Genomic DNA, 27,732 nt, shown 5'->3' with positions numbered 1-27,732 from the left:
CAGGTCCCACTGTGCACTGGCTCCTTTACATCTGGTTACTTCTGCTCTGCAACCCGAGTTTCCCACGAGCAGGGAGGACGGCCCTACTTCATCGCGTGCCAGTGACTCTGAACGAGGGGGCGCTCTGGAACCCAGCGCCGGCACCTGGATGCTGGGCAGATGCGCATTCTCTTCCGCAGGACCGGGCCCCTAGGTCCTTCTTTCAGAACCACCTGGTGTCACGCCTGCCTCCTCCGACCTCCTGCCTTTAAGGAGGTTGGCAGAGAGAGTGCCGTGTGGGGCTTGTGGGGCTTGCGGCCTCGCCGAGCTCTGCGTAAAATCAGTAGTATTGCTTTAGGAAGAAACGCTTTCTTCTGTAAGGAACTCTCTGTGCGACAGACTGCAGATTTGATGGTGAATCTAGCGCCCTCAGTGACGTGTTGGCTGGAGGTCAGATTATTGCTTGAGTTAGGTTCATTAATTGGTTTTTACTCAGCCACGTGGTGTGAATGTTTGGGAATCTGAATGAAGTTGCCCCCTCTGAGGGCTCCGTGTTAGCAAACACTTGTCTCCTGAGTTGGGTTGAAAGCCTCCAATTGAGTTTTCAAGCTTAACAATCCGTGCACCAGAGAACTTCCGGTGGAATATTTACAAATACAGTGAAATATGTTAATAGCCATTGAAAAGGATTTCCGTTTATAACTAGAACTTTCTGTGATTGAACCTTAAGCAGCAATAATGAGAGAAATCATGGGGAAAACGCTGAGAAACAGGCGTCTGAGGGGATGCAAAATGCTGTAGTGATGGGACACCGTCAGTGCCGTTCGGCAAGGTGCCTGGGTCGTTGGCGAGAAAAGAATGGTACGTTAGAGACAGATTTGTGAGCGTTTCTGTCTCTGAGCCTCCTCTGGCAAAGTTCAAGGCAGAAGCTTTGTGCTTAGAATTCACAGAGAGGGGCTTCCAGACGCCTTGGCACACTTCGCTGCAGGGTGTGGGGCTGCCGAGGCTCTGGGTGCCACACTCTCGTCCGGAGTCTTGCCACACCCGCCTCACGCCCTCAGGGTTCTGTGCTTTGTGTCTGTGTGATGAATACTCTCCCCTGCACAGCTTCCCAGAGGCCTCTTGGGCAGAACCCTGACCCCTGGACGCCACTCCTTAAGGAACTTTCCTTCCAGATGGCTGTATAGTTTTCCGTTTGCTGGTGACCAGGGCTGAGTGGAAGTGCCTCAGGAATTTGAGCAGGAAACCCCCGGTTTAGGGGAAGTCATCCAAGTTTTGGCCCGTCCAGTGACAAAGTGCTGCCCACCCCCACAACCATGTTTCTCCATTGATTTGCCCCATTTCTGCTTTGCTGATCACTTGGGCCTCTGTGAGCCTTTGTTCTTGAACTCTAAAGGAAATGTGACTACTGGTTAGTCAGTGAGATCAGGTAAACCAGGGGCAGGTGCTGAGTCACAGAGAAGGGAACTTGGAAGGAAAACTTCGGGCAAGGGAGAAAATGAGAATGACAAGGGGAAATGGAGGAGAGAAGAGGGGCAGAATGTTTTAAGCTGTAACTTCTTATACATAAAAGTAGGTCTTAAAAATACATTCTCAAAACCACATAATACTGCAAAATGGATTGAAATGACATGAGGTTGTTTTGAAAGTAAATACATCTTTGCTGATGAGAAGGCAGTCCACCCAGCATCACTGAGAAAGGAAGGAAATGGTTATATCAACGCTGATTCTCCCTCTAGGATAGGCGGGGACTCCTGCTGGGTCGCTGGGATGGGCCATTATCATTCCTTAATTAAAACTCCCCTGAGTCATTCACAAAAAAAAGATTAACTAAAAGTAGGAAATTCTTGAATTGTTTCCATAAACACACTTATACATAGCTGGACTTTTTAAAAAATCTCTTTCCAGATAGAACAAAACCTCTGAACGTGTCTCTTACCTACTTGAATTTCAGTTTTAGTTTTTTCATGAAATTTATTCAACAGCCATTGAGTGACCGAACTTGTATATTCTGTGATCACAGTCTGGTGGCACTTACCCAGTGGGTATCCTTCCCAGCTGCTGGTGACAGTTCCCGCCCTGTGTTAGCCACCCCCCCCCCACCCTTGCCCCGGGCCCTTGGTCAGGTCCAGGCCACAGGATGAAACTTCTGAGGCCTCTCCTGGGCAGAGGAAGAAGGCAGTAGAGGGCCTGGGGAAGCAAACGTTTCCCCAGACTCTGGAAATGCTAAAGCACCTGGTGATGGCACAGAGCGGTTCCCCTTTACGTCTCAGGGGCGATGAGATGTGGTGCTTTGTCACATCAACCGTCGTGTGCTTTTCTTTCCCCCAGAAGACACCATTGCAAAGAAGGTGGTGTGCCGCTTCGGTGACAAGGCCTACGCGGACGAGGAGCGCTGGGACATCGACAGCTGCACGCACTGCTACTGCCTGCAGGGTCAGACCCTCTGCTCCACCGTCAGCTGCCCCCCTCTGCCCTGCTCGGAGCCCATCAACGTGGAAGGGAGTTGCTGCCCAATATGCCCAGGTATCTGAGCCATTGTCCTGCCACTTGTTGAGCTGTAAATCGAAGATGAACCTAGAGCAGACTCAAGAGCCTCTTCCACCCATCCGGGAGTTCGTGCGGCCCAAGCATTGTGTCAGCCCAGCTGCAGTCTCCCTGTACAAAGACATGGGGGGAGGGGGGACTGAGGACCCTGACCAGCAAGGTGAGGGGCTGATTTTGCGTTCTCTAAACATCAGTGCCAGTCAGGTCTCACGGGTATAACAGGCATGTTAACAACACCCACCCTATCCAAGTCGCACAGAGTCAGTGCAGTGTTGAACCAGCCTAGTGAAAATGGTTCAAGGTCAGACATGGAAGGAAATACAAGGCGAATATATATCAGAACAAAAATGGAAGACCTGTATCTAAAGAGTGTGGTGTGGCTCAGTCTTTTTCCAGTTCAACTCCAGCAGGACAATCCCATTCCATGCGGCCTTCTGCCGAGCCCTCTGCTGAACTTTGCATCTCTTCCACAGAGCGCCAGCTGGCTGCTGTGGACCCTGCACCCCCATCCTGCATACCCACGGCTTTCCCCACATCCTTCCCACCCTTTGTGAAAGCGCAGTAGCTCACCTCCTACTTTCCAACCTGAAGCCCCCACAGCTGCCCAGATCCTCCCCCAGGCTTTCTTCTAGTGTCCATGTCTGTGTCTCCCACATAAAAACAGCTCCTTTTTCCTCTGCTCCTAGTCCCAGCAACACAGGGCCTGAGCCCAGCAGGACCGCCTCCCGGCAGGGTTCCAGATAAAGCCCTGAACAGGGAGACTTCACAGGCAGTGCAGACCACCCAGGCCGAGGAGGGGGCTCACTCGAGGGTCCAGTGAGATCCTGAGCGAGCCAGGAGCCTCTGTCTCCACCTCCATTCTTGTGTTTCGCAGCAGCATTATATTAGAGAATCTTGCTCCATGCAGTACAGCGAGCCAGGAGTCAGGCGAACCGAGTGCATCGATACCATGCAGCTGCGAAACGGGGGTCCTTAAACTCAAAGGGTTTCACTGGGTTCCGCACACATCCGCCTTCTGTTTAGGTGCTGCACAGACCAGCCCCAACTGAGCACTTCTAAAAATGTCGCTTTGTCCCCTAAGGAGGATGGGGTATTCTGCCAGGTCAGAAGCCCGACCCCTTGGCAGAGCCTTCAGTTGGGTACCTTTCATATTTGAGCCGCGTCGGCCTTGTTGAAGGGACAGGTTGAGCCTCAGAGGGTCACTTCTGACATGTTTTATTACCCAGTGTGCACCTGGGAAAAAACGGAGTCCCGAAGTGTTTTCAATGAGAAGAATGAGGGAAAAAGATGTATTTCTTATTGGAGTTGTTTTCTCTAGTACACGTCACCTGCTTTACAAGTTTTGTGACAGTTTTCCTAGTGACATGCTCTTTCCGATATAAATGGTGAAACTTGACCTTGCTTATTCAGCAAAGGTTCACTCAGCGCCTGCCATGCACAAGCTCTGTTCCAGGCACTGGGGAGACAGCAGTGCGTCCAAGTCCGCACAGAGCTTACGTTTTCACAGCGGGGGACTGGCAGCAAACACGTCACCGGTAACTAGATAGCCCGGGGCGAGGGTCGGCTGCGGAGAAAACCCAGCAAGACAGAGTCTGGGCCGGGAAAGGTGGAGATTGTCTTGTTTTATATACAATAGTCCAGGAATGTCTCACTGCCAAGATGACATTTATAAAAAACCCAGAAGCAGCACAGAAATCATGAGGAAGAAGTAGGACCCTCTAGGTAGGGAGGGCAGAAAGAAGCCCTGGGGTGGGAAGATGCCAAGCGCGTTCAAGGGAAAGCAGGAGCCCTGTGTGGAGGCCCCCATGAGCAGGGAGGGCGACAAGACAAAAGCAGAGAGGCAGCCAAGGGCCAGAACACAGCCTCACAGCTGATCGTAGGAGTTTGTTGAGATAGAAACTTTGCCTCCAGGGTTTTGAGCAGAGGAGTGATGTGGTGTGACTTTTCCCCGGGATTTCTTGGTGCTGGGCTGAGCATAGACTGTGGGGTGCGGAAGGCAGGAGTAGAAGCCGAGAGAGCAGTCAGAGGCTCTCCATGATTCCCGTGAGACAGCAGTGGCTTGGACCAGGGGACAGTTGTGGAGGTGGGGGGAGGGTCCGATTCTCACTGCCTGTAAGGGTAGACTCGATAGGATTTGAATAGGATGTTGGGAGTGCAGAAGAGAGGAGCCAAGGAAGACTGTTTTAGACTAAACCCTGGAGCTATATCTCTAGGGTAAAATCAGTTCAGTTTGGGGCATTTTTACTTTGAAATCCCTATTAGACATCTAAGTGGAAATAAGAATTAGTGAGCATTTAATATAAAGCTCAGGAGAGAGACTGGAAATCTATCTGTAAGTTTGAAAGTTGTCAGCCATAGGTGGTTTAAACCTTGAGACCGGATGGCATCACCCAAGGGGTGAGTGTAGACAGAGAAGGACGGAACCCCCGACTGAGCCCAGGGACCCCCCGGCTTCTCAGGTTTTGTTTCACGTTGTAGTGTGTTGTTGATCAAAGGGTCTATGTGATTGAAAATATACTTCCTGAAAATCAATTTCCAGTCTACAGTTCCGGTGGTAACATAGCAAACATTCAAGACTTAAATCAGGCAGCAGCTTCTGAGGTCTGCAGTTCATTCCCAGTCACAGAAAGAGATTGTAAGGGACTGGCTAAGAAATGCACGCAGGGTGGGAGATGCTTTGACTCTCTCACTTCCTGTGACAGGTAAGTGGTTCAACAAGAGCAACAGTTATTACAGTAGTATAGTATTTATTTAGCTGATAGAAAGTAAAAGAAATCCGTCCATTTCAGCCAATCCAATACTTGCACAAAATTATAGTGACCAGAGTATCTGACTCTAGTAGAGAAGAAAACTCCTTATTCCTCTCCTTTTAAACAGTTAATAAATAAGCGGAGAGTAATGGAGGAAAAATGGGGACAACTGTAACTGAACAACAATAAAAAAAATTTGTTTTTAAAAAGAATGTATTTCCCACCCCAGCAAAGCCAGTGACTCCCTAGCAGGAGTGATGTAAAGGCAGAAACTGGGTCTTTCGTGTCCCAGGACATACTGTGTTGGACTGAATGCACCATCCATCTGGATTGTGGAAACAGAAGTTGACAGTAATTAGCCGCTCCATCATCTCTTACGAAAAATGTCCCCATCTTTCAGAAATGTATGTCCCAGAACCAACCAACGTGCCCATCGACAAAATGAGTCATCGTGGAGAGGCCGACGTGGTGGTCCCCGTGTGGCCCACACCTAGTGAAAATGACATTGTCCATCTCCCCAGAGGTAAGTGCCGGTCAATGGAGATCATTCTAGTCTTATGCAGGGTATACTTTGTGTTTTTTTGTTTGTTTTTATTTTTAAAACACCTTCAGACAACTTTTTAAATGGCGTGCTAAAGTTCAAATAATTACTCTAGAGAAGACCGACTTGGCTGTAACATATTTAACAACCCGAATGACAGAGTCAGTCTGCAGGCCACTGGGCTTCCAGCCCCGAATGTTTGGAGACTTAGCGATGAGGGGACAAAGTGTGTTCCTTGTCCCAGGTGGAATTTCTAAGCCATCACGAATATTTATATGTGAATAAACCTGGTAAGCACAGTAACAATAAAGTATTCACTGCCCCTTTGGACTCTGTTGTAAGCATTTATATGCCTTAGATTACACCCTAACTCTGGGTAGTTTTCACTCGAGAGCTGGATTACATGGTGATTTTTTCGCTCACCGGGTTTATTCCATGCTTTCTGTTTTTCTTGCTCTGCCCTTTCAGCTGTGTATAATGGAGATGTTATTCTATCCCTCAACAGTTAGGCAGTAAAGCGAAGCAGAGTTTGTCAGTATTGCCTTCTCTATGAAAGCCGATCTCTTGATCAAAATAGTGTAACCTTGCTCTTAGCCATGACCCAGTACTGGCTCCTGTCCACACCAAGGACATTCCCAAATCAGTGCTACGCAGCTTTAATAACATGTTTTTGGAAGAAGCGATATTCATTGCTTGAGAGATTAATGGTCTGTTGCGCTAGCTATCCGAAGCGCTATGCTTAAATCACGCCAGATAACCTGAGAGCCAGGTACCTGGACAAAGCGTCTTGGCTCCCCGTATAATTGCTGGGACTGAACGGCGCTTTCCCGTTCTGTTTACCTGCATCCCGTCCGTAGATACTGGTGATTAGTCTGTGCACACCTTCCCCACGCTGGGCTGTGGCCGCCAGAATAGCCTCGTGTACTGTGACGTGTTGAGGGTCCGTGTGTTACTTAGTAGTGTATCTCCCGGCCCTGAGGAGAAACTTCCTCATGTGCCAACAGCAGGGAAATTCATGCTTCTCCTGAGCAACAGACTGGTCTTAACTTAAAGACAGCGTGAATCTTACTGGTGATACTTTATCTCCATGTTTTGCTTTGGCTGCTAGGAAGGCTCAGAGCTAAACTCATGGCCTGCTTTCAGCGGCCAGACGGAACTTAAGGACTGCGTTTTGTGAACAGACCTTAGCTGAAGTTTCATTTTCCTTTCACCAAGATTTTCCTTCATTTACTTTTTAAAAATCTTCTTGTACGACATATATTCCAAAAACCATTTCTAATGTCATTTGGAATGCAGTAAGCCAAAGAGTCATTCTTTTATTCGTTGTGTATTTAAAGCCTGAATTCATCGATGTTATTTTTACCTTTGGCCTTTTTCTTGATGCTGATAAATATGTTCCTGTTTTTTTCTCCCATTCTATAAAGTGTTACCATCTACACCGCCTATCTCTCCACATATACACAGAAGCATATTCATAACAACCTGACTTTTAAGCTGCAGACACTCTGAATGTCACAGAGCTGTGCTGCTTCATGGGCTGAGTTTCCAGAACAGTTTGGGAGCAGCTCCTTTGGGTCGCGTGTGCCCTGTGTCTCTCACTAACCTGGTCTTCGATACATCAGACAGTGTGACTGCAGTGGTTTATCCAAAACAAAAGGAAGGAAACTTCCGGGGTGTGCTCCTGATTGGCGTGTGTTCAGCTGGTTACCTCTGCCTGCCAGAGCCACTGCAAGAATGACGACGAAAGGACAGAAAGACATACATCACATAAGCAAAACCCAACGCTGTCCCATGTGCAGTATATTAGTAACTCCGAGAGGAAAACGATCTAGTAGGCCTAGGGAGTTTGCAACAAGTTTATGAAAAGTAATTTGCCCAGAGCTCAGTAAACCAGAATACCAACCAAAAGACCAAGCTCTTGATTCCAGCTTAACTTTTACTATTACACTAGTAATTAGTCTTAGCTATTACCCTAGTAAGTCAAAGAATGTACTTTAATCTATTTGCAAGTAAGCAGAGCTAATATTTTTGCTTTAAAATGTTTAGAAGCAAGTTAATAAAAGTATTTTTAGTACCCCGTAAGAATTGTCTCATTTTCTTAACTAGAAGCAGCATCCTCCTGCCCAGTTGTTAACCTCCTCGTGCTAGTAGTTCCTCATTTACCTCCATCCCTGAGTGTGCCCTCTCCAAAGGGCTCTTCAGATCAACACCAGATTGATTTAACCCTGTTCCAGCTTACCACACCGTAATGCAACGAAACCAACTTGCTGATTCCTCTTTGCAATGCAATTAAAATAGTCCTTAATAATTTTGGTGTAGATATTAAGTATTTGTAATCTTTTTTTTTTCTCCTAGAAATGGGTCACCTCCAGGTAGATTACGGAGATAACAACAGGCGGCACCCAGCTGAAGACGCTTCGCTCGACAGCATCGCCTCGGTGGTGGTCCCCATCATACTGGGCCTCTCTATCATAACAGCATTCCTCTTCATCAATCAGAAGAAACAGTGGATACCCCTGCTGTGCTGGTATCGAACACCAACTAAGGTAGCATCCTGAAAAAGTTTCAGCGTCTCTTGTCTCGAATGATCACACTAGCAAAGCTTACATGCTTATCGTTTGCTTAAGTTGTCTGATATCTTTTCTACTAGCCAGTGCAATGTTTACTTGGCTCTGCACAGCCACAGGTGCACACCAGGCTGAAGCAGTCTGCTCTCTAGTACTGGCCCAGTCATTGGATGAGTTACCCATCACCCACTGGTTAATGAAACTGACCTTGCACAGACCCAATTTCCTAAATTTACTCTGAAGTTTTCAAAGTACCTCTGGATTGATTCCTAAGTCATTAGTTATGTAAGACGTTAAAAGCTAGTCACCTGGTGTTTCTCAGTGGTCTGTTAACTTAGAATTGGGAGAGAAAAGGAACCATAAAGGGAGGCTGATGATACTCGGAGAGGCAAGAAGAGGGCGAGCTGACTGGGAGGACGTACAGAAATCCAAAGGACCCGGACACGTGTCCAAGGGAAGCAGAGAGAGGGACGGGAGCAAAAGATGAAGAGACTGCGTAAAGTAGCACTAGACAAGGTAGGGAGGCAGATTTCATGTTGAGGCAGAGAGAGTGTCTATTTGTTGTCAAGTCTGCCTACTTTAAAAGGCAAGAAAATTCACTTTCATTGAAGGAAATAAATCGTGATGCTTTCCAACCCTGATTCTACCTTTTGCATTTAGTTTTTTCCTAAGAAAAATCATACAGCCTTAAGAATGGAAAACAGCCTGAATAATTATTTTATCCAATTTACCATCTAGATAACCCTTCCCTATAAAGTTCCAGCCGATGGTTTCTCCTGCCTCATTTTCTTCTGACAAACCAGGACTGGGCGCAGCCTGTGTGCTGAGCCCAAGCTGGGTCAGGATCCAGGGCAAGGACTGAGCAAGACACAGTCCCCACTGTGCAAAGCTGGGAGAACAGACCCCCTGGCGAAGTGCGTGGAAGAACCAGACACAGGCTGTTACACAGCTTGAGTGATTCAGAAGTGTCTGTTTATCTTAAAATCTGCCTGTCTGGTAACCCCCTCATTCTTCAGCCGTCCTAAGTACTAGTTTGCACTTCAAGGATTTGAGAACGGTTATGTCATTCCCCTTGCCAATCTTGTTTTCCCCTCCATTCCCTCATCCACTCCATCTGACATAATTTACTGACATTTCACCTTTAAACCCAGTTTCTCAGCATCCCTCATAAAACTGCCGTTGGTACTGGAACAGATGTAAGGACCACATAGAGTCTGCCCATCAGTATCCCGTGAAGCTACTATCCCACTTGAATTCGGTGCTAAATTTGCATTAATTTGTGATACGGAAAGCAGCTAATTCTTTATGGTTTTTCCTCCTCTCACTACATAGCCTTCTTCCTTAAATAATCAGCTGGTATCTGTGGACTGCAAGAGAGGAGCTCGTGTCCAGGGGGACAGTACCCAGAGAATGCTGAGAATTGCTGAACCAGATGCAAGATTCAGTGGCTTCTACAGCATGCAAAAACAGAGCCATCTGCAGGCAGACAATTTCTACCAGACGGTGTGAAGGCAGGCACGTTGGATGAGGTTTTAGAAGACAGAAGCGACTAAATCTGCTCTTAAAAGTAAACTAGAATTTGTGCACTTGCTTAGTGGATTGTATCGGATTGTGACCTGATGTACAGCGCTGAGAACGCACTGGGATGGGCTCTGTCTACAGCAGTGTGCAGAACAAGCATTCCCACTTTTCCTCAAGATAACTGACCAAGTGTTTTCTTAGAACCAAAGTTTTTAAAGTTGCTAAGGTATATTTGCTTGTGCTATAACTGTAGAGATATTTGGGGGTGGGGACAGGTGAGTTTGGTTGGGGAAATGGGTGGGAGGGTGGTGTCGGGAAGACAGATTGGTCAGCTTGGCTCGGGGGCGCCCCCAGCAACCCAGGCAGGGGGCGGTGGCCCCGGAGGGTAGCTTTTCCTGTTGCTCTGAAGACTGCACTGGTTGCAGCACACAGCTCAGGCCTGAGCGAGCAGGAAACAGAAAAGGCCCTGGGCCCCAGCTGCCACAACCACCTAGGACTACCAGACGAGCGCACCAGAACCTTTCGATAGCCATCCCAGGTCTAAAGCCACAGTTTTTCCTAGAGTCACAACGGCAGGAGGCAGTAAGGAAGCAAGAGAAGTGTGAGGGCGGCATTTCTCTCAGGCGGGTTATTAAGGATAGATACAGTTAGACTTTTTTGCTGCTTTCATTTTCTTCAAGCCAATCAGCCAGTTCCTAGCAGAGTCAGCAGACACACAGGACCTAAAGTCATTTCTTGATGTGAGCGAGCACTGGAGCTTTTCCGACGGCAGCGTGGCAGGCAGGAGGGAGAAGGGGAAGGACCCCGGGTGTTCCCAGGGGCTGTACTTCCTTGGTTGTTGTTGCTTTGTTCTGTTAGATCGCTGGTTGTTCATAGTTTTTGTTGAAGCTCTAGCTTAAGAAGAAACTTTTTTTAAAAAAGACTTTGGGGATTTTTTTTTTCCTTATTATATACTGATTCTACAAAATAGAAACTACTTCATTTTAATTGTATATTATTCAAGCACCTTTGTTGAAGCTCAAAAAAAAAAATATGCCTCTTTAAACTTTAGCAATTATAGGAATATTTATGTAACTATCTTATGCTTCAAAAAAAAAACAAAAGTATTTGTGTGCGTGTGTATATAATATATACAAACATATATATTTATACACATACAATTTATGTTTTCCTGTTGAATGTATTTTTATGAGATTTTAACCAGAACAAAGACCAACAGGCATTCCGTATCAATGCTTTTGATCACTTACAAATTTTGAACACAAAATCTCATTCTACCTGCAGTTGAATTGGGAAGAAATACACGTGTGAGTGTGTGTGTGTGTGAAAGAGTGTACGCACACGCGTGGGCGGCAGCACCACACCTGCTGCGGAGAAGGTGTCGCTTTCCTGAACCACCTTCCTCGTCCGGACTCGCGCTCAGCTGGTTTTCAGCTCACCCCCGCCAGCCAGCAGCGCCCAGCCAGCAGCGCCGGTGGCGGTCTGTGTGCGTCACTCGTGGGCTCCTGGGTTTCATTTCCTTTTTCCTTCAAACAACTGTTTGAATCAACTACTGGAATATTGTCCATAATAAGCTGGAAGTTTGTTGTAGTTTGCCTCAAATATGACTGACTGTATACTATAGTGTTAACTTTTCAAACAGCTCTTAGCACTTTTATACTAATTACCCATTTGTGCATTGATTTTTTTTTTCTTTTAAAAATGCTTGTTGTGAAAGACACAGATACCCAGTATGCTTAATGTGAAAAGAAAATGTGTTCTGTTTTGTAAAGGAACTTTCAAGTATTGTTGTAAATACTTGGACAGAGGTTGCTGAACTTTAAAAAAAATTAATTTATTATTATAATGACCTAATTTATTAATCTGAAGATTAACCATTTTCTTTGTCTTAGAATATCAAAAAAAGAAAAAGAAAAAAGGTGTTCTAGCTGTTTGCATCAAAGAAAAAAAGATTTATTATCAAGGGGCAATATTTTTATCTATTTCCAAAAAAATTTGTTAATGATATGATGTTACCAAAATAGACTTACATCAGCCTGATTATTATAAAATTTTGTTGACAGTTAATCCATTCCTGGCATAAAAAGTCTTTATCAAAAAAATTGTAAATGCTTGCTTTTTGTTTTTTTTTTCAATCATGGCCATATTATGAAAATACTAACAGGATATAGGACAAGGTGTAAATTTTTTTATTATTATTTTAAAGATATGATTTATCCTGAGTGCTGTATCTATTACTCTTTTACTTTGGTTCCTGTTGTGCTCTTGTAAAAGAAAAACAAATATGATTTCCTGAAGAATAAAATAGCTCTATGGCAGGCACTTGGAGTGCGCTCTCATATAGTCTGTTCTGTTTTCTTCAGAAAAACCAAAGCTATACGGGGAGGGTTTGCAGTTTGGTTCTTGCAGCAAATAAACACTTTCAATCTTAAATCACACAATGTAACTTTCAAAAAACTCTGCGTCTGGGAGTAGGAAGAAAACTGTCCTTTTGTTTTCGGGTTGGCGGTGCGACGGCCTGCCAGGGTCACAGCACCGTGTCCTCCACGGGCGGGCGCTGCCATAGCTGTGGCCAGTGTCCCTCAGGCTCCGAAAAGGTCCCTCTCCACCCTCCGTACCGGCAGGAGGCTACTCAGGGTTCCGCCAGCCCGCACTCTGCCGTGGTGGACAGTGCGTGGGAAAGTAAGGGGGAGAATCTAGCGCCGCAAGGGAAGAAAACTGTCAAAAACCATACCAAAACCTCTAAAAATAAAAATAAAGCTCTCAAGCATACATTACATGTCAACATTTATTAAGGGGCACTGACTCGATCAGAAATGGCAAAACTGTTTCATGACTAGTCACGGATCCACGAGCGGCCGTTTCTAGAATTAGTGCTTTCGGGAAACACGGGCGTGAGCAAAAGATAACACAGTAACGGGGAATGGGCAACGCTGCAGCTCACAGTTGCTTAAGCACCATAAGGATATAAACTCCTTTGAAAGGACACTTCTCCACAGATGCATGAGACAAACAAATGTTTTCAGTGAAACAACACAAGACTCTGAAAGTAAATGGCAACTTCATGGTTAAAATATGATCAGTGGCAGAACAAGCAGCAACCTCTAAAGCCAGTCCTCACCCACAGTTTCAATACTCACAACTATTAAGCCCAGATAACACATATTCCGGTTTCACCACTTCTGGGAACAGACTTGAGTTTAAGTTTCAGTCTCTCTGGACAATACTGGTAGGTGATATTTATAGTGACAATTCTCATAAAAATCAGTGTTGGTTTCTGCCATCACTGGAGAATAGCTACGGTATAAATCTCTCAATGCTTTAGTCCAGTTCTTAATGCAGTTGAGATCTAGAAAGCCTTAAGAACTGAAATAGGCATACTGTCAGTTCATGAAAAACACAGCTGCACATGCATAATTAATATTACACTGCCTTACTCGACAGAGTTGGAGAAGAGTTCATAAGTGTGAGTATCTAACAAAAAACCATCCCTAGATTTCAAAATAGTCCTCTTGGTTCGTAATAAAAGAATTAGTGAAGGCATGATCTATTAATACTGAATCACAAACCCAAGTTCAGGTGTGCTGAGTTCCCAATAGCAGGAAGGCGATGTGGCCAGCGTTCAGAGGAATGCTGTAGGAAATCTAGCTTGTAGTCCACGAAAGGTAGAACTGCTCCGGAAGTGATGCCGCCCTATGTAGGACACAGAACTAGAGGGAGAAAAAGACACGCAAGACGTACATTCATTGTATATACATCTTATATCTATATAAAGACACCATTAAGTAAAACTATTAATGCAGGGATCTATAATAGCAGTTAAAAACAAAAGGTTTTAAAAGGCTGTACACACCCACCAGTGACTCATTCTCTTAAGACACTTGTTAGCATTGCCTAGAAGTGAGACACCAAAAGGCCATGTCTCTTGGGGTACCTAGCACTTAGAGGCAGAAGCCCCGAACATTAGCCCTGGACCATGAGGCTTGCAACAGAGAGACTCCCTGGAGGACTCTAAGGTGCAGGTCTCTGCCCACGTTTTGTTCCTCTCTAGGGTCAGCACAGGCCTTAACTACCAGCCTTTGGTACAGCTGTTGGAGGAGGGCAGTGAGGCGGGTGAGAAAGAGAAGCTCAAGTAGCCCAGACAGCGTCCGAACCATCTTCCTCAGGCCACTTCCTACCTTCTTTCACTTCTCACCTGCACCTTACAATTAAGGTGGCATATTTAGGCAGCCAAGCCACGGTCATTGGTGTTAAAACAATGAGAAGAGAAAGCCCACCAAGGAAAGGGAAGACAAGTTCTTTCTCTCTCGGAGCAACACCACCTTCCAGGCTAATGTTCCACTACTGGTCCCAGAGAGAGAGAGGACTCATCAGCTGGCTGTGGGTTTCCAGGATGGGTGGAAAACTGCGTTGAAATCACCCCACATCCTCACCTTCCCATGCACTTGAACCCCTCGGGGCATTACACTCCCCTCCCTTCACATTCTTGGGCTGCAGTGTCACTACACCTGTCTGACCCGAGCTCCTTTTCCACCCAGTCCTTACGATGCACAGCCACAACGCACCCACAACACACACACACACACACACACACACACACGCAGGTCTGCAGGAGCAGGCGCAGGGCGGGCAGGCCCGGGCTCACGGGGGAGCCGGCGGCCTGAGCATGGGAACAGAGCTGGACATGTGCTGCTTCCCGGAGGCATGCAGTTCAGGTTCACAGTGGCAGCCCAGGTTTTAGAGGAAAATATTAAAAATCATTTCGCCCCTGAGCACTCTGTTCTCTGCATCATAAACTTCTTCCCTGAAGTCATGACAAAACAGAATGCTTCAGAAGCTCATTCTCTCCGCCCCTCATGGCAAGGCCCTGGGGACACACGATAATTAAAAATTGACATGTTCTTTATGTTCATCTCATTCCTGTTTCACATCTATGAGAACAAACCTCAGAACAATCCAGCTTTCATACCAGTGCTAGCACAACAAAAGGCAAACAAAGATGTCAGATATTAAAAAAAACTTTCAGAATACAATAAGAAAAAGCCTTTTTTCAGAAAAACACAGCTTATGAAAAAGTCAATGCCTTGTCTACCCTGTTAACTACTGCTCGCTGGCTGGCTCCACATCGAGTCTCCCACAGGTGATACTCACGTATCACTCCCTTTAAGCTCCCGTGTCTACCACTGAGGCCACCTCTTCATGAAGAAACATCCCATCCGAGTTATCCAACATCTCAGAAATCCCAGCCTTCCTTATGTCCAGCTAACAACTGACAGAGAAGAGAGAGAACCGCCCCCCCAAAAAAGGAAAGTTACCAGAAGAGGTTGCTCTTGAAAGTGGATCCAACCCTACAGGATGCACTTTGTGGTCCTTTGAAAAGCTGCCGCCTGAATCGCTGCTGCTCTTCAAAAATAACTGCACTGAAGACTCTTAGTTTCGCCTAGAACTACATTCCTCAGCCCCCCCTTTACCATCCAAGTCTTGCTCTCCCTGAGCCTAGCACGCGACCCGCCAACCTCTCAGCCGTCTGCCCCCTCACCATCCCTGTCCTGTCTGATCCTGATCTTGCTCCCAAGATTTCTGGCTCATTTTTCACCATCCTGGGTTCATGGAGGTCCATTCTTCTCCTCTCCCCTGCTCTGTCCCCTCCTTCCCGCAGCCTCACTCGTCTGTCCTCTTCCTGCCGTCCTCCACATGGCTGAGACCTCCCTTCGCAACCCCACCCAGTGGTAACACTGACGCTCACAGGCATGGCACCATGTCCATAATATCGCCTCCACGCCCTGCCTCCAGGTTTGTGACACAGTCGTGGAAGTGATTCCCAGTCCAAGGCCCCAAGGAAAAGCTAAATTTTATACAAACATAATTTATAACGGTGGCATAATTTAGCCATACAGCCTCACCCTGCACAAATGAAATTAATAAAGGTAGTGCACTGGAAAGTTATTTGTAATCCACTGGCAAGACAATGCACCTACTGACTAGCCAGAACTTCCCAGCCGCTGCTCGAAAGCCACTATGAAACTCACCTTTCAGTATATAATCGGTTAACAAGCTCGGGACTTTTTCACTGTCGTCTTTCATGGCATGAAGAACTGCAAAATAAAAGAGAAGGAAAAGGCAGCAATTCTAAATTCAGATAAAAAATATCATTAATTTCAATCACTGTACCTTAATCATAAGTAACCCTATGGTATAATCAATGCACACAAACTATTATTTTATGCTCAAGTATGTATTTTAGTTGACTTAAGTCCTTGTTCAGGTAAGGATATTCCAGTTACCCGAGAGTTATTTCCCTGACTTAACAAAGACTGGGGGCAGGAGGAGTAACCTGGTCATTTACACACAGCCTCAGTTTTGTCATAAACGCTGGGAAGCATGTTCCCGCGACGGGGGCATCTGCGAGCTCTGGGAACAGGAGAACCTCCGGGCTGCAAACGTCACGAGCTGCAGAAACTCACATACACGAGTCATCAGCTATACTCTCCAAGGAGCATACCTGCGAGACTTCTTGGAAATTTTTAAAGACAAGACCAAAATGAAGACCAGAGGTCCATGAAGCGGCACCAGGGAGGCTTCCACCTCCTCTACTATCCAGGAACCTGGGTGACTCCGCCTCGTCCTAAAGGGAGTCTGATGATTATATCTCTAAGGAAAGGTTAAAAAAAAAAAATCTGGATCGCCCAGGTCCAGACAACCTACAAATACATACTGTACCTCTGCAGTGATTGGCAACTCAGATTTTCTCCAGAGCATCCTGGGGAAAATGCCTCACTGTTTTCCCAGACATGGGACAATACTACACAGTGGAACCGTCAGGTCAGCCTTCCTGGGTTTAAACCCGGCTCTGCTGCTTCCTGCAAGTGGCTTCACCACTCAGGGCACCAAGTTCCTCATCCAAATGAGAATGATCATCAGACCCGCCTCCCAGGCCCGTGGCGAGTATTCAGTTACTAATTCAGATGTGAAGGACCTACAATATATATGGCACATGATACATGCCACCTCAGCATTCCCCACAATTATTAACATGACCGTTACTCTAATTCTTACTGCCATTATCACTGCACCTCCAATAGCTTTGCCAGCTACATAACCACAAACACCAAGTCTCCACAGGGCTTCCATCTACGGGTGGTGGGAGCAGAGGCCCAGGTTCTCCCCCAGGTTCTCAGGAGACGACGACTGTTTGACTTTCAAAGTCAAGGGCACCCTGCCATCTACTGTCTTCACAACACCCTGTCCTCACAGCTGCGTTCACTCGCACATTCACGGACAGCCACATGCGTCCCACGACGGCTGTGAATGCGGCCCAACAGGAAATTGTAAACTTACTTAGAACATTATGAGATTCTTTTTATGATTATGTGTTGCAATGTATTTAATGTGCGGCCCAAGACAACTTCTTCCAGTGTGGCCCAGAGATGCCAAAAGGTTGGACACTCCTGCCACGTTCATTCACCCAAAGATTCCAAGTTGTGTCAAACTATGAAGATATTATCTGAGAATCGGCCTAAGGACGTTTTGATGTGGGAATGACGATGACTTTGGTTTGACCAAGTAAATGTCTGTCCTTGATCTGAGAAGGCTCGGTCTCTCCACAAGCCCTGGCTGGTAGGCAGTATTTATGCCCCCGTCTTAGCAGGCTACCATGTCCGGGATTTCCGCTTCCGATCATATTTTAGATTTGTTTTCAATTCCATATAAAATCACATCCCCGAAGCCAGCATCATTAAAACCCAGCCCTGTAATTAGCCGTTCCCCTGTGTGATCTCGGACACTCATAATTTCTTAGGTTCTTCCTGAAAATTAGAGGGCTGGCCACCCAGTTAATCTCTTAATTCTTTATTTCAGACTGGCTGGCATCACTTGATTTATCCATATTTAAGTATTAAATGCTTTTAAAGTATTAGTCTCCAAAGGAATGAATAAAAGCTTCAGGTCAGCAGGCAGGCGGCTAGTAGGTAAGACACTAGCTTTTTGCCCTGTGCTCCCTGACCTCTGTGTCTCCACGTCCTTCCTTTCCAAAATACTGAAGAGACAGCTTATCAACACCCACTCATGTGACGCTCCCCCTTTAATATCAGCAAATGCAACGCCTTCAGGAAAAACAAGGCTGAAACGTAGCGCAGGGCAAAAGCAGGTTCACAGCTGTGAGTATGCAAAACACAGTTTGTTTTTATATTATTATTTATTAATTATTGTGTTATTTTCCATACCAACAACTGTAAGCCTACTTTTGCCCCACCCTGTACAGTAACTTATTTACTCTGAGGTAACTGGAGCAATTATTTTTAGCCTCATTTTTCCCTGAGACCAAGAGAGGGTAAGTGACCTCCAAGGACAGCCCTGTAAACAACAGGAACAGAACCAGAACTCGGGGCTCACTTATGGCAATCCTAAGAGACACTCAGTATCATGTATAGTTAAGTCTTCCGAGTTGTTTTTGTTAGACTTAGAGTATTTTTGTCCGCTTTGTTCACTAAAGTATCCCAAGTGCCCAGAACATGACCTGGTACAGAGGGGGCCTTCATCAAATGTTTGCTGAATGAATATTTTTAAAATATCACTTCCAATTTATGTTTTACCTATAACTACTGCCTAGGGCTCTACATGCATTAAAGAGAGAGAGAGAGCCATACTTTTCCTAAATCTTTCCTATTCAGTACTGAATATTTACATAAGATCCATGAAGCATCTTATTTATTGGTAAATGGGAATGTTCTCAAACATGCAAAAGGTAATGGAGAATCAAGTTACATTTTTCCCCAGAATTTCAGCTTGTACATTTAAGAGCCAGAAAATTTTAAAAAACAAAATAAAAACCATAAATCAACTCTAGATTTAGTGTTGTGTTAGATGTCATAACCATTTATAGTTTCCTCCTCAAAAGAGTACAGGAGACACCCATCATTTGCTACCCCAAATCAACAAAACAAAACAGCAGCGTAGTCAGCCAACTAAAATCAGCATTTTAGGTAACAGTTTAATGTCCTCTTTACTCACTTTTTGTTAATATTTGAAGATCTTCAACAGACGGTGGTCCATTTTTTTTCTCATAAGGAATAACTGTTGTCAAGTACTACCAAGTTAAAAAAAAAAAAAAGTGTCACTTATATCTGAATTACCTGATCTGCAAAAATCAGATACAGCTACTAGCGGTCTAGCTCATAACATGAAACCTGAGCGACTTCGTAACAAACCCGGGTATCTTTCTGTCTCAGCCGGAGCTCATTTTTTCACCCACCTCCATCTGCTCCATCCAAGCCCACAGTCAACATAAAGAGCCACTTTTTCACCTTCCAGTTATTAAAAATTTCACAGGAGGGAAATCATCCGAGGGTGATTGGTCAACTTGCTCATTTTCAAACTGAAGTCGTATCTAACATTCTCCTTGCGTATTTTTCCACACATTTTTAAAACAGTAATTTTAACTAAAACCATACTTGTAACAGTTTTGTATAACAAAATAATTCCCAACAGCCAAATAATTCTGTTTGAGACCATTTTTTTTCTGGTTGAATAAAATGGTCACATGAATGACCTGAAAACTTTAAAAACACATACTAGCTTCTTCCAGATGCTAACAAAGACACATGTACCCAAATAATTAAGAGGTGATTATTATTATTATATTATTATTGTTTCAAATTATTGGGTAAGTAGTTATAAATATTTAGAGGTATTAAAGGAAAAGAGAAAAGTGAGAGCAAGAACGGCCTCAGGGGCAATGAACCATGAGAATTCATGTCTGGCATTGAGACAAACTGCCTAGCTCGCTAGTGTAACGGCCCTCAGCTATCAGAGGGATGCCCTATAACTATGTCCCTGCAAAGCACAATCTAAAAATCATTGTCCGGATTCTCCCATTCGGGCCACTCCACCACCAATTCACAGGTCAGCGCAGGCTGCATAGGCTCACCTAGAGATCCACTAGTTTTCCTTGGAGGCTCTTCAGCCCCTCCCACTACTTAGCCCCGCCCTACATCGCAGCTCTGACCCTAATCCTCTTTGAGTGATTTTATCCCACTCAATCAAAAAACAAGATAGACTTGCTTGACAATAACTGGATCCCTACGTCAGAAAAGTAGAAAAAATGAATTGTTCAATCTTTAAGAAACTTAGTTTTCCACCATCTTTTTGGTGTAGACCTCTCCAAGGAGATGCTCAGTTGTACAATCAAGAATGACTCTGGAGAAGAACATCCAAAAAGCGGGAAACGTGCCCTCACGAGGCTTCACTGGTGGCGTGGGTTACAGAGAGCCTGGAGAAGCGTCAGGAAGCCGACCTTGGCACGCAGGCTACCTGGCTGCACCCTCAAGCCTCCCTGCCCCACTCCCATGTGCTGGGTCAGTTTGGAAGTTATTTTGCCATCTTGTGATTCAAGAGAGGTGAGAAGCACCAAAATTTAAAAACAAAAAAACAAATATTCAACCATCCCTGTATGGAACTCCTTTATAAGCTGCAAATGCCAGAGTGAAGGGTTATTTAATATTGATTATTTCCCTTCTTAAATAATACAAAACTATCTTCAGTAAAAACCCTGGGCTCACATGCCTTCTTTTGATAAAGTGCCTACAAGCTGCATTCTGCACTTTCTTAACCTTCACCTAAGCACTAAACTGAAGACTTTTGTTTTGGGGATGAAAATTTTAAATTGTGAAAAGTAATTTTAAGCACACTCAATATGGATGTGTTTCGCATGTTTGTGATATTCCTGAAATCATAATACAAAATTGTTAATAAAAAACAAATTGCTGTACGAATGTCTATGTATGATTTTGTATAATGTCTTGTGCCTTGATACACAAGTGAGCTGGCTGACTTCATGATACACCTTAAAATCACATGAATATCATTTACAAGGAGGTGAGATAAACTCTATAGGTATTTCTGACCTAGAATGCTAATCTAAAAGATATCAACATCTGGTTTTCTTTCCCCAAAATGATATCTTGTCTCTTATACTTTTAGAATTAGAGTAGCATACTCTAGTTATTTTACACAATTATATATTCTATACATGCAAGTCATTATATTTCTGTTAATATCTACTTGTTTAAAGGTCAGAGTGAAAACAGAGCTCTACAAGAATGCATTTAGTCTATTGTCCGATTTGAAAAATGCTTTTTCCTAAAGGAAAATTTTACACATTATCCAGACTATAAATATAATAAGCTTTCATTTCTCTTTTAAGCAACAGTCTTAGTAAATTAGTAAAAATGCCAGCTTTCAGGACCTTCACTTACACAGGAAATGAAAAAGCAGAGAATGAGGAAAATAAGGATAACCGAGCACCTGTTTCTCTCCACCTGAATTTCCAAAGGTGTGGCGGAGGCCATTCTGAATGACATTTGAGATCCCTTCCATGCTGAAGCGCTAAAGGCAGCAGTATACGGCCAGGAAGAAAAGGACAGAGAAAGAAGTTCAAAGACTATTAGTAAGAATGTAACCCGATGGCTTTTGTGCCCAAGAGGCAAGCAGTTAGAAAATGCCTCTACTCATTCAGACAAAGCAGGCAAATTCATGCTGTTTTTAAAACGTTTTTGCTTCCATTTCTTTGCAAGTCAAATGCAAAAGCAACTGCTTTCACGCCACTATGTTCGTGAAGTTTTCCTAACGTAACTGATAAATTTGCTCCAGGGTAAACACCGTAAGTCGGACACGTGTTTGTTTTATGCAAAACTTACACATAGTTTTTAAGATAGTTTTTGATATTGTTTATGTACATTTTTATCAAAAGTCTGAAAACTTACTGTCAACAGTATGCATATTTGCAGCCCAAGTTTGTATATTTCTACTGTAAATTTGTAGAACGTTAACACAGCATTTGGCAAATGAAATGCTGGTGCCTGGAGAGCTGGTCATTGCTTCTCACTCGCTCTTCAGGCCACCGCCACTGCTGCGGTGCAGGAAGCGCAAGCCGCCGGGGCACCGTGGGCCCCACGGGCCTGCCGGGCCTCACTCTTCTGCAAACTCATTTGCTCTGTTTCTGGAAGACAATTCTAGATTCTTTCTCCCAGCAACCTCCAAGACTTCCTAGAATTCATTGTACTGAAAAGGGACTATTTCTTTCCAAACGTCTGATCTTGATGTGTAGCCATCCTACCACGTCATCCGGCACAGGGAAAAGTGTCCCCTGGCACCTCGATGGCTGCTGAGTCAGAGGACTTGGATGAATTCTCATACCATGACTAACTGAGGGGGAAGGTGGTTCTGATTCACCCTATGGTTCCTTTCCCTGGAACTTTATAGGGGAAAGTTGACTCAGTATACACATCTGAGGAGTGGAGAGAAAGAACATTTCACAAGGCTCCCAGGAACAGAAGCAAGGAAAACGAGGCAACAGCCTCTGCCCTCGAGAACTGTACAGTTTAGCCCAGTGGTTCTCAAAGTGTGGTCCAGGGACCCCACCCCAAAGCCCCAGAACCCTCTCAGGGGCCCATGAGTCAAAATTATTTTCTTAGAAATACTGAGACATAATTGGCTTCTCTCCCTCTCATTCTCTAATGACTTAAAGGAAATATTCCAAATGACTGCAGGCAGAAGCAGATCTGAAAACCTAGCTGAATTCAATGAGATCAACAGAAATGCACAGCGGTGCCATTTTGCTCTCTAGATTTTTTGAAATAGTTATTTTTCATAAAAATACTATTTATGTAAGCATTAATGAATTTCTTATTCGTATTTTTAAATGAATTAATGTACGTTAAACTTTTATCAGTTTTAATTTCTCATACAGTAAATATCGATATATATAATATATAACATATATAACCAAAATATAACCTATGTATACAAAAATATAACCTATATAAACAAAAGCGCTTTCAGGTCTTCAATAAATTTTAAGAATATAAGTCCTGACACCACAGAAAGTTGAGAAACACCAAGAGGTTTAATTTTGGAAGGAGTTAGGTAGGTCTGTATTAGTCACATCCTCGATGGCATTACTGAAGTTCCTTGAACCACATTTGACAATCTCATGGGAGCTCATACAACTAGGCTTCTCCTGAATCGCCCGTCTTCCCCGCTCTGTCCTTCCCAGACTGTGTTTTACAAGAATGAAATGTCTGGCCGAGGCACCTCGACTGAACATGCTTCATTTTCCCGACAGCGTAACTATTACCTTAGATGGAATTGGCTTGTTTCAAAAGAAAGACCTACAGAAAACTATTATTGTATATTTTTCACATGCTATCATATAGTTTGTTCACTTTTAAAAAACAGATTATCAAAAGAGATGACTTATCTTAGTTTTCAGAATCTACAATAAAAATTATGGGAAATTCTTTTCAAATAAATGTCAATGCATTTTTTTAATTCTATTAAAGGTATTTCATTCCAAAAGCAACAAAAACTTAATTTTCATATCACCTTGATTTCATTATCTATGAGCACATTAAAACCAGATGTAAATTTAGAAAATCTCAAGCAATATGAAGAATTTTAGAATCCGTGTACCAAGAAACTAAAGTATACTTCATATCTGAACAGCACATTGTAGAAACACTACATTTTGGAACAATTTGGAAACAATTTAGAAACAATTTGGAAATTGGCAAAGTAGAAAGTAAAGGTAGTGTTTCTAATTTCTATTTCTGAAGACATGGTTGATGCAAATTCTTAATTTCTAAAAAATATATGTAATTCGGGTTTCCTTACTAATCACGCATTTATTGATATTGCTGAGCCATTTCAACTACTGGTAACCTGACCACTTCTGAAAAACGACTTTCACGCAACCATAACTCCAGACTTAGTGGGAATAAAGAAAGTGCAGTCAGGGGAAGCCACGGTAACTTGGGAAAACACAAAACGAACAACTGGTCCTAGCAAAAGAGGGTGAGAGCAAAGGAACCTCTGCCCTTGTGACTGACGTAGCTGAGTCAGTAGCTGTGGCCAACAGGCCGCACTGCGTCCTGACCAGGCAAGTACTGTAACTGGGCGGCAGTAAGGTTCTCCCGCTCCTGTTCCACTGGGGGAAAGACAGGCAAGAAACTCAGAAGGGTTGTGGGAAACACAAAGACACAAAGCTCCGGCTGCCATCGACTCCCACCTCCCCAGGAATCACGCAGTAACAATTTTCTGCCTTCACTACATTTTCAAACTCTCCCTCCTCTTCTGCCTCTTTCCCAGAGGCACCTGTAAATTCTCGAACCCTTGACCTCATTCCTTCCCCCAGGGTTTCCTGAAACAGCTGTTCCCAGGTGACATTCCTCTGATGCGGAGGCCCAGACACTTTCCAGGTCTGAGACGTCCAGTGAGCTCCCCTCCTGGACCCGCTCCCTGGATTCCTGGATCCCAAACTCTCCAAGCCCCCACCCCCGCATCTCTGGCTGCTGCTTCTGAGACGTGCCACGTCCGTGCTTCTCTCTTATACACGGGTGTCCCCGGGGTTTTGCCCCTATTTTTTTTTCTCATGGACATTCTCTGAACGTTCCCACTCAACAGTGTCAGCTTTTGCCTCCAACAGTCTACGGTTCCACTCTGCTAAGATCAGTGAGGCTAAGAACAGAGCCCAGCATGTGAGACAGGTTCAGTAAAAGGTAGCTGTCTTTACTGTAATTTCTCCGACTCGTGTGTTTAATGGCTTATTGGACACCTGTATTCTAAATATTCCTAAAATTCATATCCAAAACTGAATTCATCCTCCTTTCCCCCCCAAAAAATCAAACAAAAATAAGAAACCTGTTTTATACATTAGCGTTTTATACCTCTCATTCATTTACTCATTCTTTCAAAAAATATATTTAGCCAGATATGATGGCAGGTGTTAAGGATTCAAAGTTAACACGTCAGCCAAGGCCCCCCCATCCTCAGGAGCTGACACTCCAGTATAAGAGGGACAGAAAAAGTACGAGTAAACCAACCAGAAAACTCCAGATGACGGTGTCCTGCCGATAGCCACAACGAGGCCATTAAAAATTGGACGTCTACTTTGTGCCCAGTGGTCAGAGGCAAGCCCCCGAGGAGGTGACATCTGAGCTGCAACATGAATTACACAGCCTCCCAGATGAGCTACAAAGGACAATGAACAAAAAGAGATCCTCTCGGACAGCGAAACCCAAAGCAGCCAAACTGGCCGACCAAGGAGCTCACTCTGCGGCCAGTGCACAGGGGCCCTGTATCCCCAGCAGGATGTGAAACAGCAGCTACCGAGCGCTCCCGTTCTCCCCGCCGTCCAGCAAGTTTCCACTGCAGCACGCTCTTCTCTCGCCATCTCTGTGTGCTGGGTGTGCTGGGATGGGAGGCTCAACCTCTGCACCATGGGGGGCAACATCCAGAGCTGATGGAGAGGACAGCAAGCCCCCCAAGATGGTGCCCTGAGGCCGGATGCAGTCAGGGTCGAGGGGACCTGCCTTGCTCTCTTGGGAGAAGGGGTACAAGTCAAAACTCAGTGACCTGACCCTCATTCCTCCCTGCTCTGGTGCCGAACCAGTCAAGCTCCTTCAGGTCTCTGAAATGCAACCTCTTTCTCATCCCCACTAACATTTCCTTGGCTCATTTCTTACCTGAATGACTGCCACAGCCTCCTAAGTAGCTCCTTATTCCTAGCTGTCTCCCTCCAATTAGTTCTCTTTGAAACCCTGAAGTTACCCTTCCAAAAGACAAATCTGAACATGTAACAAGCCGCTTAAAACCTCTTTTTGGTTTCCTACAGCCTTTAAATAAAGACCAAATGCTACACTGTGGCATCCAAAGCCATCCATTTTCTGGTTCCAGTCTGCTGCTTGCACACCCTCTCCTTGACTTACTTCCTCTCTCTCCTTCTAGCTTTCTCCCTCAACTTCTACTCATAATGAACAGCCCGCAGTTCCCCACATGTCCCTAACTGTCACCTCCAGGTAGCTGCTCATATTCCTGTCCTCAGGATTCAGCACAGCCTTCCCAGACCCCTAAACCAAACTAGGGGCAACAGCAACACACACACATGGACCACGGGGCAGTGCCAGGCAGAAAAAGCACTGAAAATACCGCTGTCGTTTTTCAGTGTAGCAATTATCACGCTGTACCTAGGTTTCTCCACCTGGACCCCGCTGACATTTTGGGTGCATCATTCTTTGGGCTGGGGGCAGTCCCATGCACTGCAGGGTGCTAAATGGCATTTCTAGCCTCTACTCAGCAGGACAACAGTGCCAATGTCCCTCACCCCACCCAGCGGTGACTGTGACAGCGACAAACGTTTCCAGACACTGTCTCGGGGGGCAAACAGGCCTGGGTGAGAATCCCTGCATAAAGTGGAGGGGATGGTTTGTCTCCAGATCCCCAGCCCACAGGCAGCACGTCCTGGAGGCTGGGATTCACTCTGTATCCCTACCGCCCTTGCCTGGCACAGAAGTAAAGATCAATATATGTTTGACAGTAGTTAAAGATTAGATAATCACAATATTTATTTCAAAGTGAGATGAGCACAAGGTCTAAGAAAAACAGCAGAGAAAGAACAAGGAAAGTTTTATTAGTTAGATCATTTTTTATTCAATTCAATTCTCAAAATCTTTAAGGAGAGAAGTGACATCCGCCACTTCTCTTGCTGTCCCACCTCAGCACGCAGGTGGCATCTGATCAACAGCCATGGGCTGGCTGAAGCTGCAAAATCCCTCAGCAACTGCTACCCACGCTAATGAAATGCTTCCAGGTTTTTACATGCAACCAGGAATCACACCTTAGTCAAACATATTTGGAATCAAAAAATTTTTTCAATGGTCATCTTGGAGAGAAAACTGTCAAACTAGAAATCAGAAACCTGGTTTCTCTCCCAGCTTTGCCACTCACTGCGAGGCACGACAGCGGTCCCTGACCCTACCAAGGCCTGTTTCCTCACCTGTGAAATAGGTGATTAAAATGATATCATCATTAAAGGCCTCATTTGTACATTCTATGAACCTATGAATTAATTCAACCAAGATACTTTATTTCTTAAGAAGGCACATCAGAAGCATGCGCGTAACAGCACAGTAATTGGAGGTCACTCGTAAGTGCTCTGGACTGATGGAACTCCGCGGCCAGATGATACTCGGAGACGTCTACTCCAAAGGCCTCATTTCCCACGAGGACAGAGACATCTGGAGGAAGGAGGAAGACGAGGTCTTACTCTCTCCCCATCCCAGCGACTGGTGCAGAGCCTGTGTCGGAACAGGCACCATCTCAGTGTCTGCCAGGCCGCGGCTGTGACTCCGTGTGGCCAGAACCCACGAGTCTCAGAGCCGCCCGTGACACCACCCCCCTCCCCGCATCCTCGGCCCTCTTGTCGTCTTGCAGGAGAGAAAATTTTTTTAATTAAAAGGCACAAATAATCTGAAGGTGAACAGAAGAAAGATAACATTACAAGATATAAAGTTACTTGTCAAAGATGTAAACAATGGACTTGTGAAAAAGTCCACGGAAGAACATGATCTAGAAAGTCAGGCCAAGGTTAGTAAAGAAAGATAAAACAAACCGCATTGGCGTGATCTGTAAAACAACAGCGTGACCAAGAACACAAACCCCAGGGACGACAGAGTAGCAAGCAGAAGATCCACGGATTCGGAGGGTCGAGGGTGGGGAAAAATGGGCCGTGAGACAGGAAGAAACAGGGAGGGGCCCAGAAAAGCACACAATGGCTCCCCCTTTACAACCGTGCTATAAATTCCAGAAACAATGCACCCTTTGGAAGGCAAAATGAAACTTAAAGATAAAACCTCAGAGACAGATTAAACTTACTTTTCAGTAACCTTCGCCTCATTTAGAAAGACTACATTTACAACCTTGGGAACAGATGCAGTGTTATTAGGTGCTTATGGGACTTAACTGGGCCACAGGGAAGACTTCCTCTAGGCTTCAA

The 27,732-nt window shown here is 44.9% G+C and overlaps 2 protein-coding genes across 3 annotated transcripts in view; one reads left to right on the top strand and one right to left on the bottom strand.

Annotated features, from left to right (window-relative positions):
* The window catches only part of CRIM1 (cysteine rich transmembrane BMP regulator 1), a 178,487-nt gene extending 166,254 nt beyond the window's left edge, over positions 1 to 12,233 (top strand). The window contains exons 14-17 of the mRNA XM_024552954.4: positions 2,311 to 2,505; positions 5,677 to 5,799; positions 8,173 to 8,363; positions 9,717 to 12,233. Coding sequence (XP_024408722.3) covers positions 2,311 to 2,505; positions 5,677 to 5,799; positions 8,173 to 8,363; positions 9,717 to 9,893 — 686 coding nt within the window. The 3' untranslated portion in view covers positions 9,894 to 12,233. The remainder of the gene's footprint in view (positions 1 to 2,310; positions 2,506 to 5,676; positions 5,800 to 8,172; positions 8,364 to 9,716) is intronic.
* A 442-nt stretch (positions 12,234 to 12,675) lies between these two features.
* The window catches only part of FEZ2 (fasciculation and elongation protein zeta 2), a 37,908-nt gene continuing 22,851 nt past the window's right edge, over positions 12,676 to 27,732 (bottom strand). The window contains exons 6-9 of one of the 2 annotated variants that reach the window (XM_024552644.4): positions 21,207 to 21,287; positions 18,915 to 18,990; positions 15,935 to 16,000; positions 12,676 to 13,615 (exon numbers count right to left, since the gene is read on the bottom strand). In XM_024552644.4, the coding sequence (XP_024408412.2) occupies positions 13,599 to 13,615; positions 15,935 to 16,000; positions 18,915 to 18,990; positions 21,207 to 21,287 (240 nt within the window). In that variant the 3' untranslated portion in view covers positions 12,676 to 13,598. The remainder of the gene's footprint in view (positions 13,616 to 15,934; positions 16,001 to 18,914; positions 18,991 to 21,206; positions 21,288 to 27,732) is intronic. The other variant, XM_024552646.4, reaches the window with a different exon arrangement.

Source organism: Desmodus rotundus, chromosome 5 (assembly GCF_022682495.2).
Source record: "Desmodus rotundus isolate HL8 chromosome 5, HLdesRot8A.1, whole genome shotgun sequence".
NCBI classification, from domain to species: domain Eukaryota; kingdom Metazoa; phylum Chordata; class Mammalia; order Chiroptera; family Phyllostomidae; genus Desmodus; species Desmodus rotundus.
The sequence above is the reverse complement of the archived record's forward strand: the minus strand, read 5'-3'. Positions and strand labels throughout refer to the sequence as shown.